The sequence below is a fragment of the Scomber scombrus genome, chromosome 13, assembly GCF_963691925.1.
Source record: "Scomber scombrus chromosome 13, fScoSco1.1, whole genome shotgun sequence".
Classification (NCBI taxonomy): domain Eukaryota; kingdom Metazoa; phylum Chordata; class Actinopteri; order Scombriformes; family Scombridae; genus Scomber; species Scomber scombrus.
This window is the reverse complement of record NC_084982.1, coordinates 29,877,454-29,899,502: the sequence shown is the minus strand read 5'-3', so window position 1 is coordinate 29,899,502 and position 22,049 is coordinate 29,877,454. Positions and strand designations below refer to the sequence as shown.

The 22,049-nt window shown below is 41.9% G+C and overlaps 1 protein-coding gene across 1 annotated transcript in view; it reads right to left on the bottom strand.

Annotated features, from left to right (window-relative positions):
• ttn.2 (titin, tandem duplicate 2) overlaps nucleotides 1–22,049 on the bottom strand; it is a 225,324-nt gene that overhangs the window by 160,240 nt on the left and 43,035 nt on the right. Inside the window, 24 exon segments of the mRNA XM_062431355.1 lie at nucleotides 9–290; nucleotides 400–678; nucleotides 2,238–2,519; nucleotides 2,815–3,093; nucleotides 3,183–3,470; nucleotides 3,554–3,832; nucleotides 3,922–4,200; nucleotides 4,284–4,562; nucleotides 4,828–5,109; nucleotides 5,471–5,749; nucleotides 5,833–6,120; nucleotides 6,215–6,493; nucleotides 7,005–7,283; nucleotides 7,875–8,153; nucleotides 8,317–8,598; nucleotides 8,715–8,993; nucleotides 9,099–9,386; nucleotides 9,655–9,933; nucleotides 10,047–10,328; nucleotides 10,407–10,685; nucleotides 10,792–11,073; nucleotides 11,287–11,850; nucleotides 12,153–12,431; nucleotides 13,174–16,998. Coding sequence (XP_062287339.1) covers nucleotides 9–290; nucleotides 400–678; nucleotides 2,238–2,519; nucleotides 2,815–3,093; nucleotides 3,183–3,470; nucleotides 3,554–3,832; nucleotides 3,922–4,200; nucleotides 4,284–4,562; nucleotides 4,828–5,109; nucleotides 5,471–5,749; nucleotides 5,833–6,120; nucleotides 6,215–6,493; nucleotides 7,005–7,283; nucleotides 7,875–8,153; nucleotides 8,317–8,598; nucleotides 8,715–8,993; nucleotides 9,099–9,386; nucleotides 9,655–9,933; nucleotides 10,047–10,328; nucleotides 10,407–10,685; nucleotides 10,792–11,073; nucleotides 11,287–11,850; nucleotides 12,153–12,431; nucleotides 13,174–16,998 — 10,572 coding nt within the window.

The window sequence follows — 22,049 nt, the reverse complement described above, 5'->3', positions numbered from 1 at the left end:
TTACAAACCTAGAACAGTCAAGTTAGCGAAACACTCCACACTCCCAGCATCGTTTCTGAGGTGGCAGGTGTATTTGCCTGCTGTGGTTGCATCAGCCTTAAAGACTTTAAGAGTGACCTGGTTGTTCTCAAAGGTGATTTTCCTGTTGTCACCGTCCCTGAGAATGTGATCCTTGTCTTGAACCCAGGACACAGTAATGGGTTCAGAGCCTTTAACAGTGGCCACAAGGATCACCTCCTCTCCCAGTATCACTGTCATGTTTGACAGTTTCTTCACAAACGACGGCGGCTCTGAAGAGAGGAAAACAGCGCAAAAAGGTAAAGTCAGCAAGGTGACAAAGTAACTTAAAAATCTAAAACTACTATGATTTCATTTAAGACTATCGCAAATTCTACTGACCTCGGAGTTTAACTGATGTCTGGCAGGTGTCACTTCCTACACTGTTTGACACTTTGCACTCATATTCGCCGGCATCTGAGAGCTCTATCCCAATTATATGCAGCGTAGCTAAGCTGCCCTCGCTCACCAACTTATACTTCCTGCTCTCCATCAGAGGCTTCCTGTCTTTGAACCATGTGATCTGGAACGGAGCTGTACCGCTCATCTCACAGTACAGACTTACGTCCTTACCCTTCAGCCCTTCAACGGGCTGGGGCACTTTCACAAAAGATGGAGCGTCTACAAAAAGATCAGTAAACTGTTAAAGAAAGATGCACGAGAAAAAAGAAATCCATGGAGAAAAGCTTAAAGCTGAAATCCGTAACGTATCACGCGATGTCAACATCCGCGCTTGAAAATGGTCCAAAGTGAAGATGGTGGATTTATTAACTATTATTAACTACTGCTAAAAATGCAGTTATTATTATTATGGCAGGTTTACTGAACTACAACTAATGTTCTTCTGTTTATCTTGTCTTGAGTCTTTAGGTGAAGCCTTCAACTTGTTCCCTTTGCTGGACAAGCATTTGTTTTCTTTAAATTCATGTATAGTTGAGTATATGTGGTGTGAATGTCTTTGTTTGCATATTAAATTATAAAATGTTTTGTTTAGTTTTTTCCACGTGCTATCAAATAATTAAAAAAGAATATTATATGACGTGTGGATGTCATATAATAACAGCTACAGTTGTTGAGATTTGCTTTTTTAAATAAAGTAAAACTATTTGAGTTATTGTGGAAGAGTACTGGGACCAATGCTAAACATGATTTGATGATGACTATGATAACGTTTCTACAACTACAGGTAAGATGGTGGACTTCTTTAAGTTTGTTACAACTAAAATGATGATTAATGATTAAAATACTACAACTACAGCTAAGGTAGCTGGATGGAATAATTATTAAAATACTATGCAGAATTATTAATATTGATTGCGGAGGCTCATTAACTAATTTTAGAGAGTTATTTTGGCAAGTTTATGGAAGTATGGTAAAGATACAGCAGCTGTGGAAGTCTATTTGCTAGTAAATTTGAGAATATGTTAGAACTAGAGCTTATAAATCAAGAGATTGGCATTTGATGTATCTACAGCATAAATTGCATAATGATTTTGGAAGATTATTGGTACATAAGTTACGATAGCACATTAATAATGTGGAGTTTATGGTTCCACTAGAGCCAATATATTGGAGTTGTGGAAGGTGGTGTGCAAACAGCTAAGACGTAGATGAAATTCTTTGTGGTATTTGTTGCAACTAGAACTAGGATGTTGGAGTAAATGTGGAAATTTCTTGGTATTACAATTAAGATTGCAGAATTCTTATGAAAGGAAATTGAAAATATAGTTGAGATGTCAGGTTTGTGAATGCTCAGTGGAACTACAGGTGAGATGGCAAAGTTGTTGTGAAGGATGGCAGCACTACATCTTAGAAGGCAGACAGCTAAGATAAATGACTTGTGGACTACAAAAATAATTTTGTTGTGTAAAATGTGTAGACGCCAGGTGTTTATTTGACTTAACTGAATTGGAAAGATATATATCACTTCTTGTGACGTATGTAACTACTAGTGTGTTGGCTCTGTTAATAACAACAGGTGCAACCCAACCAGCTGAGCTTTCAATGATACTTCACCATACCAAGTGTGGACATTACGGATAACAGCTTTAAGCAAGTAAGTGTCTGAGTCACTTACACAACTTTCACAAAAACCTCAACAACACACTGAGCAGCAAGTGCACCAGAAAGTCAGATCATGAACAATAAATGTATGAATAGAGAGTCAGTTAGAGGCTGACCTTTAACAGTAAATGTGGTGCTGCAGCTGACACTGCCAGCATCATTCTGAGCTTCACAGGTGTAAACTCCATCATCACCAAAGCTGGTAGAGAGCAGTTCTAGGACTGCAACCGAGTCAACAAATGATGTTTTGTAGTTGCCCCCCTCTGTGAGCTTGGTGTCCTGTTTGAACCAGGTCACCTTCAGAGGGGCTGTGCCACTGACTTTGCACTCCAGGCGGAGTGGCTCACCCTGCTTCACAAACTTAGTGCCAGGGAGTTTCAGCACAAACGCAGGTGGTTCTGGAAAGCCAAAACACAGACATGTTAGCTGCTGGAAGCATGTAGAAGCACTTGAGCTTAGAGGACAAGATGGGAAGGAGATGAACCGATGAGATAAGCTAATGAGATGAGCTGACAATGATGGGTTAGTAGAATGGGCAGAATGGCTGTAGGGATGCAGGTGTAACACAAAGGCAACAGAAACGTCTTCATAAGCAGCTGCAGAAATGAAAAAGCTCCAAAAAAATGACAAAGTGCTGTTAAGCTGGAAACATGACAGAGAATCACTAGTTTTTTTGAAAGATGTATATCCAACCTTTGACTGTCAAGTCTGTACTACAGCGTACAGAGCCAGCATCGTTGCTGACTTGGCAAGAGTAAACTCCACTCTGGGTGACACCCACTGAATAGAGCTCTAAGAAGCAAGACAGCCCTTCCAGTCCCGTGAAACAACTGGGCCCAGTCATGAGCTCTGTATCATCCTTGAACCATTTGACGGTGAAAGGAGGAGTTCCGTTAAATGTGCATTTGAAGCGTACAGTGGAGTTGGGTAGAGCTGCCTGGGACTCAGGCAGAGTCACAAAGCTGGGAGGTTCTGAAGACAACAAGATGGACCAGGTTAAAGAGGTACTCACTTTTAATTTAGAATCAAATGGCCAATCACATTCAAGAGCCTTGTCTGACCTTTGACCACAAGGGATCCACTGCATTCACAACTTCCTGCTGCATTGATCAGTTTGCATAAGTAGGATCCTGCGTCAGATCTTTCTAGCTGTTCAATTTCAATGGACACAGAATTGTCCTGCTGGATGAGTTTGTGTTTTACACCACTAGAGATTTTGGTTCCATCTTTCTGCCATTCCACAGAGATAGGCAGGGAACCAGATATTTTGCAATAGATCTGAACAAAGGAACCCAGTATCTCTTGCATGTCTACCAGGGGTTTGATGAAGCTTGGGGGAATTACTTGATCTGTTACAAATGCACAATAACATGATTAGACTGTGTTTACATTTCACCATGTACCAGACACGTTTTATAATTTTAACACCAACCTAATACGATCATTTTGACTTTGCAGGTGCAGCTACTGATGTGGTTTGACACCTCAAAGACATACTCTCCTTCATCCTCTCTCTGAGCAGACTGAATCTTTAGGCTGCTGATGTTATTCTCAAAGCTCAGCTTGTGCTGTCTGATGGACTGAAGTTCCTTTCCATCTTTCATCCATTTCACTTTGAGCTCAGGTGAGCCCGTTACCTTACAGTCAAGTCTAACTGGATCTCCGATTGTCACTTTTATCACCTCGGGTTTCTCTGTGATCTGTGGAGGCTCTAAAATACAAAGAAAAAAACTCAGTAAGACCGAACTATGGATATTGTGCTGGCTCAATGCTAAAAGAACTAATGATCTTATAGTATACCTTGCACCAGAAGGGTGGCAAAGCACTTATCCTGCCCAGCCTCGTTTACCACCTGGCAGGTGTACTTCCCACTGTGACTCGCTTCACAGGCAGGAATCTTGAGAGTGGCCACATTATTCTCAAATGTTCTCTCAATCTTTGGATCCTCCAAAATCCAGTTCTCGTCTTTTCGCCATTGTACAGAGAGAGTGGGAGAACCCTCCACAACACAATGAAACTCTGCCATTTTACCCAGAACAGTGGCAGTGTTCTCAATCCTCTTGGTGAATGTTGGTGGTTCTATTAGAGAAACCCAACAAAATGTTAACATGAAGTCAATACTCACCTCAAAAGATTAAAATATAGATTCTGATTAGACCAACCTTTGAGGTTTAGCGTAGTCTTACAAGTACAGCTTCCCACTTCATTGGCAACAGTACACTGGTATTCACCAACATCTACAGAGTCACATTTGTGCACCACTAGACCCGCAGTGCCATTCAGCTGAGATAAGCCATGTTTAGCACTGGGTTTGATCTCCTTTGTGTCTTTGTGCCATGTTATCTCAAATGGAGCCGTCCCAGTGAGCTGACAGTCAAAAGAGACACTGGAGCCCTTCACAACATCAGCTGCACCCAGCTCTCTAACAAATGAAGGTGGTTCTGATATTGAAAGGGAAAAAAACACTTTCATTTACTGTGCATTTTAGGTAAGCCTGTTACCAATCCAATAAGCATTCAGTTAGGCTAGCTAGTTCAATGGTGGGTCCCATTTGGAATAAGCCTTTCATTTAAAGATTTTAAAAATTAAAACTCCTAACTGGAACAATGGCTAGAATAATCAAGTAGAGATGACCTCCTCAGTGTTTGGGGAACCACTGCTTCCAATCTTATATTTTAAAGCTTAATATCTTTTTACATGACTAACCTTTGACTTTGAGCTCCATGCTGCAGCTCTCACTACCAGCTTCATTGCGAGCCTCGCAGTAGTAAAGACCACTGTCTTTAGTGCCAGCTGCACAGATCTCCAGAGTGGCAACAGAGTTAACAAAGGCCACCTTGTACCGATCACTGGGGCTGATCTCAGACCCTTCCTTGAACCAGCAGATGTCTATGTCAGGTGTGCCAGTCACCTGACACTCAAACACTTTACTCTGACTGGAACAGACCACAGACACACGTGCTGGGGTCCGTGTGAACCTTGGAGGTTCTAAGGAACAAAATAAAACCACAGATGTAACCATCAGATAGATGACAAGGGAGAAACTTTCTCTATAAAGTTGACTGTGTATATATTTCTGCCCAAATGTTGCAACATTTTGTGAATCAGTTCATTTTTATCAACTGTTCTGTGAATATTCTGGAGAGGCAAACAAGCTGACATAATTGAGAGATACTGTAACCATGGGAACATCACCACATTTCACTGCTGCTACCTAACTTAATATGGCATCTACTGTTTACTGTTTTAGCTTTTTGGTGGAGGAGGTCAAAGGAAAGAAACATTCAAATTCTAAATTTCAAATGTCCATAAGAACATATGGATGGAAACAAACATAGAGACTGATGACCTTTGACGAAAAGTGTTGCCTGGCATGAAGTCGAGCCAACATCATTCTGTATTTCACAGACATAGTCTCCAGAATCTGACGTTTTGGCAAAGAAAAGCTCCAGTGAGCTTGAGGTGTTGTCTTTGATGACATTGCAGTCAGCACTGGATAAAATCTCTTTCTTGTTTTTAAACCATTTGATGGTCAGTGGTGGCGTGCCAGAGACTAGGACGTTAAACTGGACCTTTGAGCCAGGCAAAACATTCATGGATTCTGGCTTTTCAAGAATACATGGCGGTTCTGTAAGAAGAAAAGAAATCAGAAATCGGGCCACACAAAACAAAGGTCCTTTCAATTGTTCAATGATACAAAGGTATTAAAACCTTTGACAAACATGATCCCGGAGCACTGGACAGTTCCCGCTTTGTTCGTAGCAATGCAGGTATAACTGCCGCTGTCTTTACTGTCAAGACTTGTTATTTCCAGGAAAGCAACATTCTCAAAGAATGTGCATTTGTGCTTCTCATCAGTCTGGATCTCTTTCTCATCTTTGTACCACTGTGTGGTTATTGGCAGAGAGCCAGATACAAGACACTCCAGGTGAGCAAATGATGCTTTTATACCTTCTGTCTGCTTTAGTTTTCTTGTAAAAGACGGTGGAATTATTTGATCTAACATTGATAAAAGAAGAAAAACAGAGGTGTAAAGCAGTGTTCAGGGTAACAAAACAAATGTGAAGTTCAAGGGCATGCTTTAGGAACTGACCAAGAATCGTGAGTGTTGCCTCACAAGAACTGTTGCCGACATCATTTGAAACCTTAAATATGTATTCACCACTATCACTTTTCTCAGTTTTAATAATCTTGAGCACAGAGCTGGTGTCTGTGCTCTGGACTTTATATCTCTGGCCTGAGGTCAGCTCCTTTCCGGCCTTTAACCATTGAGCTTTCAGTGGTTTAGTGCCCAAGAACCTTGCCTCCAGGGTGGCCGGATCCCCCTGAGTCACACTGATGGACTTGGCCTCCTCTGTCACCTTAGCTGGCTCTGAGATGGCAAACACAACAGTCAGCAAAGAATCTCAATCCTGATATGCTACAGCACACTGAAGAACCAAGTATGTACTACTATCATCTCGTAAGGTCATAAAATGATCACATGGAAAATGAATCAATCAATTAAAAATTCCCTTCAGGATGTGAATAAGGAAGCTTACATGGATATAAAACTTCTTTCAAAATCAACACTTTGCACAACAAGAGAGCCAAAATCGTATGGTGATACTACCCTGATGTAGGCAAGATAACTGGACAAGATTGGTGAATTAAACATGGGGTACTGCAAAAGAGTTGTGTTTTAATTTTTATGGACTTGCATTGAAGTTTGGTCTGTGTGTGTTCTCAAAGAAAGAAATTGAGGAAAACTTCCTGCTTGTACCCTTATTGATGTTTGTGTTAGCGAGTTGATAACAATTGCCTAGATGCATCATTACAAGATTCCAATTAGGGTAAAGACAGAAATTGGTTTCAAATGTGAGTTTTTGAGTATCTTAACCAACCTTTGACTGTCAACACGGCAGAGCACGTCTGGCTCCCAGCCTGATTCTGCACGTGGCAAGAATACTTGCCACCATGTTTGCTCTGCAAGTTGGTGACGTGCAGCACAGCGGTCTTGTTCTCAAATGTAAGTTGAATGTTCTCAGTTTCTTTGAGCTCATGGTTATCTTTCAGCCAGGACACAGTCATGGGCTCTGAGCCCTTCAGAATGCACTGCAGGGAAACCTCACTGCCTACCAAAGCGTTGAGGTTCTCCAACTTTTGCACAAATGATGGCGGTTCTACAAAGAAACATTTGACAGGAATGTTATTGGAGTCTCCTGCAAATATTATGCTTGCAAAGGCAGACTTCAGTCTTTGCTACAAAATTTAAATCTGGAAGTCATCCACAGAGAATCAGTTTAGTCTGACAGACACATTTCGTACAAATCAGACAACTATGGAATATTTTGATGGTGATTTAAACTACTGTGTTGTACACTCTAACATAACACCTGACTTAGTAGCTGTGTGATGTAAACATTCAATGACTTAACTTAAATCTAACATTTCTTGAGGTTACATCCTGTTTTTTTTACATTTGAAGTAAAGATTAATAATGATTAACGGTGCCTCAGAGATCAAATGTACTACTGTCTAACCTATGTAAATGCACAACACCCTCCTCTGATTAATATGTGGCAACCTACGTATGCTACTGGAAATAACTTCCATTGCCAGGAAATGGCTGACCAGAATGAGCAAAGAGGGAACCATATGCTTGATTTGCAAGGCTATTAATAAAATATACTGTAAGTATGGTACAGATTTAAAGATAGCTTTGTGTTGATTTAAAGCTAAAGCCATGCTTCCAGTTCATACTTTCTACCAACCTTTTAGTGTTACGGGACAATCACAAGAGGCCCTCCCCACTTCATTCTCAACAGTGCACTGATACAAGCCGACATCGCCTGCCTCCACCGCCAGCACCTCCAGGGATACTAGCTCATCCTTCACATTGATTCTGTGTCTCTTATCATTCCTAATCAGCTTTGAGTTTTTATAAAATGACACAGTGAAAGGGGCAGACCCGGACACCTGGCCCTCCAGCATCATCTCAGAACCTTTCACCACATTTTTGGGCTCCAAGCTACGCACAAACACTGGTGGCTCTAGAAGAAGACAGTGAAGGCATCAGCACTCATTTGAAATAAAGAAAAGCAAAATATCTTCAGTGTCACTATAACTCACCAAAGTAAATCACTGAAAACCTCGAACAAAGCATTTACAGTTACAGCACAAGAAAAAGTATCGGTAAACTGAAACGAAACCAACCTTTGACTGTAACTGTGCTGCTGCAGCGGTCAGTACCGGCTTCGCTGGATGCCAGACAGACATAATTTCCACTATCCTCTACAGAACAGTTGATTATATCCAGAGATGCCACTAAGTCGATCACGGCCATTTTGTATTTAGGACTGAAGCTTATTTCCATCTCATCCTTGAACCACTTAAAACTGATGACAGGGCTGCCCGTCACTTTGCACTCCAGCCTGACAGAATCACTGCTAGTAACGAGCTTGGTTGCCTCAAGCTTACTCACAAACATGGGAGGTTCTGAGAGAAGAGGTTAACGTTCATTTACAGAGAGAAGTCACATACATTAGTATCAAAATAAATAAATAATGTCAAGACATTTTCATACAGCTGCAAACAATACTGAAGATATGCACCTTTCACAAAGAGGACTGCAGCACAATCCACCTTCCCAGCATCATTAGATACTTGGCATGTGTACTTAGAAGAGTCACTGGGTTTCACAGAGTGAAGGTCCAAAGAGCTTGATGAGGCATCTTTCTTTATGAAATATGTGCCGCCAGTTATAATTTCTGTTTCCTCTCTGAACCACTTAACAGCCAACGGAGCTGTTCCAGTGAAGGCCGTTTTAAAGGAAACAGTGGTTCCTGGTATGACATCCTGATTGTCTGGTTTCACTGTGAACACTGGGGGCTCTGGAGGCCAGTAATGAAACAAAATGTGCATTTCATGTTAGCATGAAATCAGTAAAGGACTGTACACAACAAATAAAAGCACAACATAAGCCAAACATTCTTAACCTTTGACATAGAATGTGCCACTGGTTTCTTTAAAGCCGGCTGAATTGGTGGCTCTGCATTTGTAAACTCCAGAGTCAGCCTTCTCCACCCGAATTATTCTCAGTATAGCAGAGCCATCTTTGAATTCAGGCTGGAATTTTGATCCAGACGTGATTTCCTGGTCGTCTTTGAACCAAGCTATGGTCATGGGTTTGGACCCAGACACTTTACACTCCACAGAGACATCATTACCAATGTTAGCATCAACTCTTTTCAGGGACTTTGTGAAAGTTGGAGGCATTATCCGATCTGGTTGTATGGAGAAAAAACATCTCATTTATTAACACAGTTTCATACTGCATTTAAAAAAAATCAGCCAATCAGCTAAAATCCAAAGGCAAATAAAACTCCATACTGTCTTCTAATGTTAATCCCATGACCAAAGCGTCTGATGACAGTATTTGTTTCCTTTCAGTTAGAAAACAATCAACAACTACATATTTCCAAAAGTAAGCAATTGTTAGAAAACCTGCAAAAACATTATAAAATGTTAAAGAAGCAGAAACAAGAAACTAACCTAAGACAGTGACTGAGCATGTGCACTGGTCTTTTCCAACTTTATTCGACACCTCCATCTTGTAGTCTGAAGTGTCTCCTTTTTCTGCTGTAAGAATCTTCATGGTGGCAATATTGTCCTTCAAAGTCATCTTATATTTGCGGCCACTGATCATCTCTTTCTCGTCTTTAAACCATTTCACTTTGAGGTCTGGGCTTCCAGAAATTGTACACTCCAATGTGGCTGAATCCCCTGCAGTCACACTAATGGACTCTGCAGGTTCTATGATTCTGGCAGGTTCTGGGATAAGATAAGACCCAATAGTTATTAGATTATAAGAATTCAAACACAAGCATCTATAGAACTCTACATAGGAGCTAAAATGTATGTCTTCATCAAAGATTTCATCTGACCTTGCACAGTCAAGGTGGCTTCACATTTCTTTTGCCCAGCTTCATTCTCAGCTTGGCATGAATATTTGCCACCATGGCCAATGGCCACTGTTGTTATCGTCAAGCTTGCAACGTTGTTTTCAAACACCATCTTAATATTTGGATCTTCATCTCTCAGTATTTCAGAGTCTTTCATCCATTTAATATTGATGGGAGCCGAGCCCTTAATGGTTCCCTGTAGTTTCACTGTATTTCCCAACACTGCTGTGGAACTCTCAACTCTTTTTGAAAAGGTTGGCGGCTCTACAAAAAACATAATGAATTAAATACTAACTGTGAAGCACAAGATGACACCTCAGTCCATAACTGTCTTTTACTAACCTTTAAGTTTAGCAAGCGCCTTAGTGGTGACTTTCCCCACATCATTGGAAATGACACACTGATAATCTCCAATATCTGCACTTTCAAAGGTCTGGATCTCCAGCCTTGACAAGGAATCTTGGGAGATTATTTTATATTTCTCATCACTGGTGATAGCTTTCTTATTTTTTAACCAGCTGATTTCAAAAGGAGCTGTTCCTGTGATCGTACATTCCAGCTGAGCTGCTGTTCCCTTCACCACCTCTACTGTCTGCAGATCTTTTCTAATGGATGGTGGATCTGTTTGTCAAAAGGGCAAATAAAGTGTATGCAATTAATACAAGAGGTTTTGTTAAATGAACAGTGAGCGTAACGTAATGTAGAGTGCAAGATTTCTTTGGCAAACCTTTAACAGCTATGAGGGTGTTGCAGCTCTCGCTGCCTGCATTATTTGACACCTCACAGGTGTAACTCCCACTGTCTGTGACCAGAAGATTAACTATCTCCAACATGGCAACTCCAGTCTTGAAAGAGATTTTATACTTTTCTCCATTGCTAAGTTCTCTCTCATTCCAGAACCAGTGGATGTGGAGTTCAGGTGACCCTTTAACAGTGCACTGTAAGCGTGCAGCTATTCCTTGTTTCCATGTAATCTTTGGTTCCATTTTCTTGACAAAGGTAGGAGGTTCTGAAAGGAGTGTTTAGTTCATCACCAAGATTTTCAAACAGAGAGAAAAAACATCACTATAACCAAGACAATAGAGTGTAAAAGAAAAGGCAAGATAGCGGTGCATAGTGTTAGTATCAGCTGAAAACAGTCTTCAGCAAAAGTCCACCAGTTTATTTCAAGAGAATTATGTTTTCTTCAAAGCTAACGGAAAGATCATCGGTAAGATCTTACCTTGAACCGTTACCATACTCTCACAGGATGAGCTTCCAGCCTCATTTGTGGCTGTGCACACATATTTCCCAGAGTCCCTCAGTTTGGACTTGGGTATGTCAAGAACAGCCACCTTGTCCTCAAAGGACAGTTTACACTCCATGCTCTGGTGGACTTTTTTGCCATCCCTGCTCCAGGTGACAGTCACACCAGTATCCTCGTCCACCTGGCACTCCAGCCTTAGCGGGTTATTGACAGCGACTGATGCTGGCTCAATAGTCTTAACAAAGTTGGGCTTGTTGATAACCTTTAGCTCTGTGGTAAAGGTAGCAGTGCCAACTCTGTTGGAGGCCTTGCACAGGTACTCTCCCTGGTCAGTTAGCTCAAGATTTTTAATGTGAAGGGAATACTTGTTCTTTTCACATTTCATGACATAGTTCCCTGTGGAGGAGATGGCTATGTTGTTTTTGTGCCAGACAACTTCCATGGGTGAGGATCCAGTGAGTGAGCACTGGAACACAGCTTGTTTGCCCACATATAAAATCATTGGGTCTGGTTTTGAAACAAATACTGGTGGGTACATTTCTATGGAGAGCAGGTAGAACATACAAAAAGTGTTTAAGATTTTAAAAAGTGGAAAAATACACCAATATAAATGAACCTGTGCAATCTCAATTTGGTTTTAAACATGACAACATCGGAATGCCAACATCATTACATCTTGCCAAAGGTGACAACGGACCCATTAATAAAAATGTCATCACTTCCATACTACACCATAATGATTTGGGATGAAACACAAAGCAACATTTGTATATAATTCTCTCTCTCTCACAAACACACACATAAGTAAAGCGATAACCAAAAAGGTCCCAGTTGGGTCTTACCAGTCACAGTGAGTGAGGCAGTGCAGCTGTCAGTGCCGTGCTGATTTGAAGCCTTGCACATGTATTCACCGCTGTCTGCCTTGACCGGGTTCTGGAGTTCCAGAGAGGAACTGGTGGGGTGGCTTAGGATCCGGTACTTCTCACCCTGTCTGATCTCAGTGCCAGACTTGTACCATTTGAAGGTAACACTTGGAGCATCTTCGATCTCACATTCAAACTTGGCATGGCTGCCAATGTTAATATCCAGAGGGATGATTTTCTGCCTAAAGAGAGGTGGCACTGAGGCACACAGAGAAATTAAAAGGTAAATGTTAGTTATTACATCTATGAAACTATGCAATGTAATCTTCATTAAAAAACATGACTGGAACAGGAATGGTGGAATGTACAACAATGGTAGAGGGCAATTCAGGAGTGACTGAGGAGGGAAAAATAGCCAGAACACAAGCCCCAAAGCTGCCCGAAAACAGATGCTATCATTCTATGATTGTCATGGGGCAAGGGTTCAGGCTAAAAGAAGAAACAAAGAGTTGGTGAAAGATGAAGTAATGTCAAGTTGAAGCCCTGAAAGCATGCAGAGACATTGGCGATGTGGATAGAATGGACCTGGAGGAATGTGACAGACCAAAGGGACCTGTAGCCACTGACATGCTTAAGTGGCTATGGAAAGACCATGAAAGCTGCCCGAAGGCCAGAATAATGACAACCATTATAGCAAGATTCTTTTTGATTAAAGAGCCTTGAGCTAAACTTGCATGGCTGTGACAATTCTGGCCTTTTGGCAATTACTGACCAAACAATGATGTGGAATAAAGAAGATACAGTGAGTTAGTACCATCTATTGCCCTGCTAAAGGTGCTCATGCCGAGCTATGAAATGAACAAATAGACCAAAGTGAAAAATGAATAACTCTATGTGAGGAGAGAGGTCTTGAATGGACCTGTTTGTGTGAATTATTAGTCATTCTCAGAGAAAATGGATGAATGAAGGAATGATACATTGAATTTTCCTGTTATCAAACCTCTTGAGACCACAGTGAGTCTTGAAGATGTTGCAGTTCTGCCAGCTTCATTCTCAGCCTCACAAACATATTCTCCTTGATTCCTCTCCTTGACAACTTTGTTGATAACCAACGTATATGTGTCGTGGTCTTTTGAACACTTGAACTCTTTGCCAGATTTCACTAATTGCCCATTGAAAAACCAGTTTACCTTTGTGGCGTAATTAATGGTGGTGTTAAAGATTACTTTACTATCTTCTTCTATGGATAAGTCTTCAAGGGAGGTGACTATTACAGGGTATTCTCTCTGTTCAGGCCTAGTTACAGTAATTTCCCCTTTAAAGGTCTCTTCCCTGTGCTCCTTCTGGATGCTGACATCCACAACCTGTTCAGAGGGGACTGTGGTGGGAGGCATGGCACTGGTTAAAGTAGCCGCTCCTGCGTCTTTTTCTTGGCTCTTCACCGTTACTGACCTGACCTCTTCTCTTGACACCTGTACTGACTGTTCAAAAGACATGTGAGATTCGGTGGAAATTTTGATCTGGGATGAGATAGAATGTTCCATCTTTGCTGACTGAGATTCCTGCACCACAACCTGTTCCTCAGCTGCAGCATGTTCAACGGCCATTTCCGACTCAGTTTTGACTGCAGCAGCCTGAGATTTAATAGCAGTGAACTCCACTGTGCCCTCTGCCACGTTCACTGTCTCGACCATTGATGACAGCACTTGCTTAGAGCGGGCAGAGGTGACCTGGGCCCTTTGAGGTTTGTCTAACTGCATAGTGCCCGGCTGTTCAGAGGCAAGAACATGGGCTTCCTGGTACACTATGGAGTGGAAAGCTGCTTGGAGTTCAGTCCTGAGGTCAGCTGTCTGAGGGTATTTACCCTCAATAGCCAGAGTAATCTCCATGGGAGAACCTGTTGTTGTAATCAGGTATGTAAACATGGCACGCTTGGGCTCTCTTTGAACCTTGACTTCCTGTACCTCTACAGGCTGGAACTTTCCAACAACATCAGCCAGTAACACTGGCTGGTCACTGGCTACTGCAGACTGAAGAGCATCTCTGAGCTGATGCCGTATATTCAGACTGGATGGTTTAGGGATCTGAATCACAAATGTCATCTCTTTGGGAAGAGCTGTGCTGTCTTTTGATTCTGATGCCATAAGGGACAGTTTAGGCTGTGTGGTGATGGCGACTTTTGTGGATTCAGACTTGGAGATCTCCTGAGAGAGTTCACCCATCAGCACTTGCTTCTCATCCATCAATATTGACTGCCTAACTGACTGGCCCTCCTGGATTTGAACAGCAAAGTCCTGCTCTGCTGCCTCTAGAAGGACACTACTCTCAGTGGAGATCTCCTTTTCCTCGATCTGGATTGACTCGGTAGGAACCTTTGGCTCTACAGCTGTTTGGCAGGTGAATTCATCCACTGCAGTAAGACCCTCTGTGTGACCTTCCTCTAATGCCTGACTATCTTCCACACTGGTGACATGCATCACGTTCCAGTGATCTTCCTTCTGCACCAAAGCTCGTTGCTGCTTGATGTCAGTGGTAACTGGCATTTCTTTCGGCAGTTGCATGGGCTGGAAAGAGAGCTGGAGGATGTTTTGAGTTCTGGGTTCAGTTCGCAACTGAGACTGAACTCCAGTCACCGACAAAGCCAGTTCTGCGTGATAATCTGCTGTGATCTCCCTTCTCTCCTCCAATATGGCTGCATGACTCCTAGCCTTTTCCTGTTTCTGTGATGCCACCTGCTGGTCAGGCTTCTGAATGACAAGAATACCCTCTTTGGGTTCTGCCTCCACAGAATAGGTTGACTGGAGATGCAGCAGAGTAGGAGCCTCTTTTTTGGGCTGGATGGTTATGGTGCTAGCTTTGGCCTCAAAGTCTGACGTGTTCTCACAAACTACTGTCCTCTGCTCATCCTGGCTAACAGTGTGCAGCAGAATGGGACTCTTCCTGGTGCCTGCTTGCTCTGGTGCTGGTTTCTCACAGGTGAAGCTGGTCTCAGATGGAAGGAGATCCTGGTCTGTGATAACCTGCAGGTGCAACAACTGCTCTCCCTCTACTTGTGACTGAATAGACATGGCACTGTCCAAACTTGGCAACTGATGAGTGGCCTCAGCCTGGAGTATTTGCCTCTCTTCAGTAGTTAGACCTGCCTTCACAATTTTATCCTTACAGAGATGAGCTGTTGCTGCAGGGGGCCTCTGCATGGAGAACTCAGTCTCCTTGGAAAGAGTCTGTTTAGACTTGCTGACCAAGGCTAAGACAGGGTGGTGCTGTTCTTTCCCAACAGAAGATTTCACAGCCGAATCTGCTGTTGCTAGTTCAGTGGTGTGGCCCTCTGTAAGCACTCGTTTCTCTGCAGACTGGGCTGAGTATAAAATCTTAATACCCTCCTTAACCTTGTAACCCTTCTCTTCTTCTAGTGTGGGGATATTTTCAGACTGCTCTTTCAGGATAGACAGTGGTGATTCAACTTGATGCCCACTGACTAGGTGCTTCGGTTCTGAGGTGTGTTTGACAGAAATAGCCTTTCGATCGGCCAGAGGCTCTGTGCTAACATTAGAAAGTGGGGTAAGCTCCTCAGCTACAGCTGACATTACCTTTGATCTCTTTTCCCGAGATGCCTGGAGCTCAATAACCTCAGGGCTCTGAATGCGATTGCAGTGCTGCTCCATGAGGTCCTGACTCTCTTCAACAGATGATGTAAACGCTGCCATGTGAAGTTGTTTCACAGGTACAGCTGAGATCTGAGGTGGGTGGGTGGGCACCACAGATACCCTCTCCTCTACCTCATGAGACTGAAGTACTGCTGCCTGGTGGGTCAGCTGCTCACGATGAATTGTGGCAGCAGAGATATCTAGTTCGTTAAGGGAGCCAACTTGCTCACTGGGAATTATCTGCCGGTCTTCAGTACCGATGGTATAAACCATCTGATCAGATCCAGCTCTGTCCTGGCCAGGGAGGCTGACCTGGTACAAGCGAGACTCTGTTGCCTGTTCTGTCATTGTAACCTTGTAGCCTTTCTTCTGAACCACTGTCAGCTGCTGCTGTTTGCTAGAAACAGAGACCGATTCCCTGAAGACAACGACCTCAGCACTACAGGACGCCTCCCCAAACTGGTTAGAAGCCTTACATGTATACAAGCCACTATCTTCCTGTTTGACGCTCTTAATATTGATGAAGCCAGATCCATCTGGGTTGGCTATAATAACACAGTTTCTACTGGGCTGAATCTGAAAAGCCCCTTTGAACCACTTCACATCAGGAATTGGATCACCACTTGCTTTGTAATTTAAAGAAACCTCTCCTCCTTCTGAGCACCTCACAGGTTGGATCTGAACGGTGAAAGTAGGAGGATGACCTATGACTTTAAACATTTTCTCAACCCATTTTTCTGCTTGGCTAACATCAGGTTTTTTCACCTCCAGGTATGTGGTGCAAGTTGTCTGACCAAATCTGTTGGTGGCAGTGCATGAGTACTCGCCCTCATACTCAGATGTGACGTGGGTTATCACTAATGAGTACTCCTCTTTCTCTTCTATCAGCTTGTATATGGAAGAACTCTTTATTACTTTTCCATTTTGAGACCATTGAACAGTTGGCTTTGGGAAGCCAGACACTTTGACAGTAAACTTGGCGGTCTCCCCAGTAGTTACAGCTGCTGGGGAGAGCTGTGTAAGGAAAACTGGCTTTTCTTTTTTCTTCTCTAAAGTGGAAGAGTAACGTTTGGACTCTGGCTTGAGTTCAAGTGTTTTGGTTTTGTGTGGTAACTGGACACCAGTGTAGTAGGTTTCCTCTTGTTCCTCCACAGTGGTGATGGTGGTGCTACAACGCTCTGTCAGAAAACATTGAGCAAGACTTATAACAGTATCCACAACAACAGAAAGCTATAATTTTGACAATGACAACCTGGTAATTCCTTATACTATACATATATACAGTACCAGTCAAAGGTTTGGACTCACTTTCTCATTCAAGTAAAGAGGAAAATGTGTCCAAAATTTGCACTGGTGCTGTATATATATATATATATATATACTGTATGTATGGAGCACTGCTGCACACACAGTATGAAATATAGTATCATTAAACACCAATTGCAAGGATAAAACTTATCACTAAAAACAGTTTTATTTCCCCAATTTGATAAAGGATTCTATAACTTTTATCACCTGTAGAAAGTTAGGGTTAGTTTATCTGGTTATATACTAGAATATTTTTTAAATATTATATGTTCAAAAAACTACAAAATAATACAACATGAATTAGTATTTACTTGAAAAATATGTTTCAGTCCTAATTTAATGTGTCTGTAAAACCAAGTATTGAAAAACTGTCAATATTCAATCTCGCCATTAAATGTCTGGTCAGATCTTTTTTTTTTTTTTTTAATTCTTGTGAAATAATGCATGGCAAATAAATTGTCATTTTTGTGTAACAAAAGCCTTCAGAAAAAATATTTATATTGCTCAAAATATGTAAGTTTATAATGAGTTCCCAAAAACTGGTCAAATTTCACATTATATCCAAATCCTGGAATCTGCATTTTGTCTGTAAATTTGACAATTGACAAGTGAACCATATGAATACTAATAGTAGATATTGCACCCACAGACCTCAGACTTTACATCATTAAATATTTTATTATATAAACTCTGAGACAAACAACCATGACATCTGTACAAATAAAGCACAACTTTCTATATCAATGCCAGATGTTTTTAATGTACTTTCCCATTTAACACTACTCATACACCCCTAAAATTACACATATTTACAAGACATCAAAACTTAATTGATTTAAAAAAAGTTTCACAGTATTATCCTTTTTTTTAGATTAGTTATCAATCATCTTACTCTACTATGAATTACAAGCTTGTTTTAAATCCTTAAAATATCATTCACAAAAGGGGAAAACTTAAACACACAAAAAACATCCAAAGTAAAATACTTCAACAAAATTGCAAAGACACACAAACAATAATAAAGTGAATAATTTTGAGTAAGCAATATGACATTATATTCTTGGGAGTTTCCTGACATTTCAGGAAATGTTAATCCCAGAATTATTAGGATTTATCGTTCCTTAAAGTTGAGTTATAACCAGGCGTTACATAATTTTGCCAATTTCTCAAATGTTCTTTTCCATATGGATTATTTAAAAATCACCCTGCCAATGAAATCATGAGTTTGGCTTTGTAGCTTCACACAATGTTTCTAATTTAGCAAAATGACAATAGTATGTATTTCTGTGAACGTTTCATTTTCCTTTAAGCTGCTCAACTTTGCCTCAAACACAAGCAAACATAAACCAAGATTCATCATCTACAAAAGTTAAAACTGTTATAGGAAGTTTTACACAACTTACAATAAATGAATATAAATAATGATCTGCTGACACTACACACCAGTTTCCTAAACATGACTGCGGGCTAGTTGCCCTCGGACAATTTAAACTTTTCTTCTGCGTTGTCATTCTTAGCTTTGCTCTTAGACTGCAGTTAGATTATAAAATAAAAACAGACTTCTTTAAACAGTTTCGTTTCAATGGCCTGCTATGAAAAAGTCAGGAAAACTTGCAATTTGTAAACAATTTTTTAAAAAGCAATGAGAATGCAAGTTTTTGGAGGATTTGTGAGTGTAAAATAATTTTCTGTTTAATTTAGCCAAATCCTTCATTTATCAGCTTGTAGAGGTTGCTTGGTCAACCATGTTTCTTTTAAGAGTCCTAATCTTTATACACAGTAAAACATCACACATAAATAGTCAAGAATTTGCTTCACACAAGAAAACTGTAACAACTGTTAGTTTATCTTTTTGCAATCAACCCCCAACCTCTAAAACACCTTCAGCAGCGCAGTAGTTTCAGTGCACCCAACTGTGTTTTGGATTATGCATTTATACTCACCAGCATCACTCTGGTTCACGTTAGTAATGAGCAAATTGAAATGCCCTGCAGTTTTCTCCTGGATTATACACCTACTGTCTGTGATGCGGTCTCCATCCTTATACCACTCGGCAGTGATGTTTGGCTTACCGCTAACCAGACACTGGAGTATAACGGGTGTCCCTACTGCTGCGGTAACGTTAGTCAATGGGATGACACATTTAGGGGGTGTCTCCGTCACCTGGAACTGGAAGCTACACATATCAGAGGACTTTCCTTTGAACTCTATCTTTTCATCTTTTGCTGGCTCTGCAAATACATCAAAATTAATGCTAACATATTTTTCTCCCTGTTCGCTCATTTCATTGTCAGTGTTGGCGACCAGCCTGACTGCTCGCTGCGAGTCATCTGCCTCTTGCTCAAACTCAAACTCAAGTTCAATTTCTGACACTTGTTCACTGTCGAACGATGTGTTGCCAACCATCAGATCAAACTTCTGTGGCTGGACTTTAGCACTGCCGAGAGATACAGCAGTCAGCTCCCTGCCTCTAGTCTTTCCTGAGAAAGCCTTGGCACTCAACACTACCAGGGAAGCCCTACACAGTGTCTCCCCAACAACATTGATAGCCCTGCAGGTGTACACTCCACTATCCTGTGTTGTGACTTTACAGATCTTCAGGAAATGGTTGTCTCCGTCAGATGAGTGCAGGTATTTTTTGTTATTGTGAGGAATTTTTTTGTCACCTTTGAACCAGGACACAATAGGAGATGGAATCCCCATCAGTGAGCACTCAAACATGACTGTGGTACCCTCTGGAGTTTCCATGTCGCAGATGGGATTGATAAACCTGGGAGGCATCTCAGTGACCTCAAAAGCTATTTTCAAATCATCATGCTCCTGGGTTACAAAGTCCACAGCACCCTCCTCGTAAATACTTGGTAAAACATCCAAAGATATGATCATGCTCTTGTTGTCAGCTGTATACTCAGGAATGGTAATGATCTTAATCTGTTTCTCAAACTCTTTCACCTCATTTTCATCCAGTTCTACTTCAAGCAGAATCTCCTGAGGGGATGGAGAACGAGAGGAGTCATCTTCTTCCACATCAAACTCCATTACGTGCTGATGAGTGACAGCAGGTGGGGCAGGCATGAACCTCAATTCCTGCGATACAACTACCACTAAAGCAACACTTCTAGCTTCCCCAATATAGTTCACAGCTTCACAGATATACTCTCCCTGATCAGCTTTAGTGACGTTGTGTATTGTTAGTGATATGCTATCACCATCTCTCTCCATTTTGACTCTGTCATCTGCTACCAGTTGGGATTTGTTACAGAACCATTTTACCTCAGGGGAAGGAAGGCCAAACACCTCAGCGTAAAACATGAGAGATTCATTTTCAAACACTCTTTTCTTAATAAGAGGTTTGAGGAAGGCAGGAGGGATTCCCTGTACTTTTTCCTGAAGGGTTGCCATGCCTAGAGACCCTCTGCCCATGGTGAGGAATCGACTCTCATCCACATTTATTCCAGGGGGGGTTGTTTCAATGCCCTCATCAGCAGGATATGTCAGGAACTGAACAGGTGAGAAGAACCTTTCACTGGAGTCTCCTGTTGATGCTCTCTTATGTTCCACAGGGGAGAAAGGATATTCCTGAGGGGTCATAAACCCGCCAGGTGAATCAGAACTGGGAGTATGGAAGGACATGGGAGACTTGAGAGTGTGGAAAGACTCTGCAATTGGCTGTGAGACCTCAGTAGATGAGCCTGGGGTGTAGAACCTCTCAGTGACCTCGATTATCTCTTCACTCACAGTGCTGCCAATCTCTATCGACATCTCAGACTCAGGGGACAGTGGCCTTCCCCAGTCTGCTGGAGGGTTATAGAAGTCATACACAGCACCGAAAGTGACCTCCTCTTCCTCCATGGAACCAGCAGCTACTCCCCCTGCTTCAGCTGCAGAGGCCCTCTCCAAAACATCTCGTTTCTGTATAGGCACATGGTTCAGAGGTCCCTGGCCAGCAGCATGTTCAGTCAGGTCAAGTGGTTTAACTCTGCTGTCTATTTTTGGCTTGACAATAAGTGGTTTAGGCTCTGGTTTCATCTTGACATCAAAACCGTCATCTTCACTCTTGATTTGTGTATGAGGCTCAACCACATCACCAACAGCCATTTGCTCTGCAACTTCAATCATGTCATCCTGAGAGTCTGGCATACTAAGGAAGACACCACTGTCCATGGAGGGCTCTGGGATGGAAATCATCTCCTCACTGGCAGGTTCAGTCTCACGTACGTTCTCCATCGCAGGCACAAGTCTATAACCCTCAATACTTCCTTCAACCTCTTGTTTCATATGTTTTCCAACTTCTCTTAATTCCTCTTCAATACCAGCCCTCTCATCATAATCTGGGATTTCTGTACTGACATACTCAGCCTCACTGTGAATGGAGGAAGACATTGCAGCTGCACATTGCCTCTCCGATTTGACACATTCAGAAATGTGTTTAGGTTTAACAGCTTCTCTAATGGGACCTGAAGTTTTGACAGACCGTTCACCTGCAGGGATCTTCACTGGCTTGAATTGAATGAAGCTGCTAGTTTTTTCAAACGTCTTCTCCTTCATCATCTCCACTTCACCTGGCTTCATTTGTTCAGGGAAACTAGCAGGTTTCTGTGGCTTAGGCCTGGCCAACTCTGGAGAATCCTGCACTTCCTCTATAAATTGTTTAACTGCATCATGCTGTTTTACTGAAGCAGCTCCCTCCTCGACATTACCAGATATGAAACCAATCTCAATGTCTTCACCCAGTATAGAAAACAATTTTCCTGAAGCAGGAATAGTTTGAATGACATTGGATTCTGGGGATGTTGACGTTGCAGTGGCCAGGCTATCAACCAATTCTGCATGTATAGTTTCCTGCTGGTCATGGGGAATGGCTACTGCAGGTATAAACTCTTCAGGGAAAAAATGTCCCCTTCTCTGCTCCTCAGGAGAG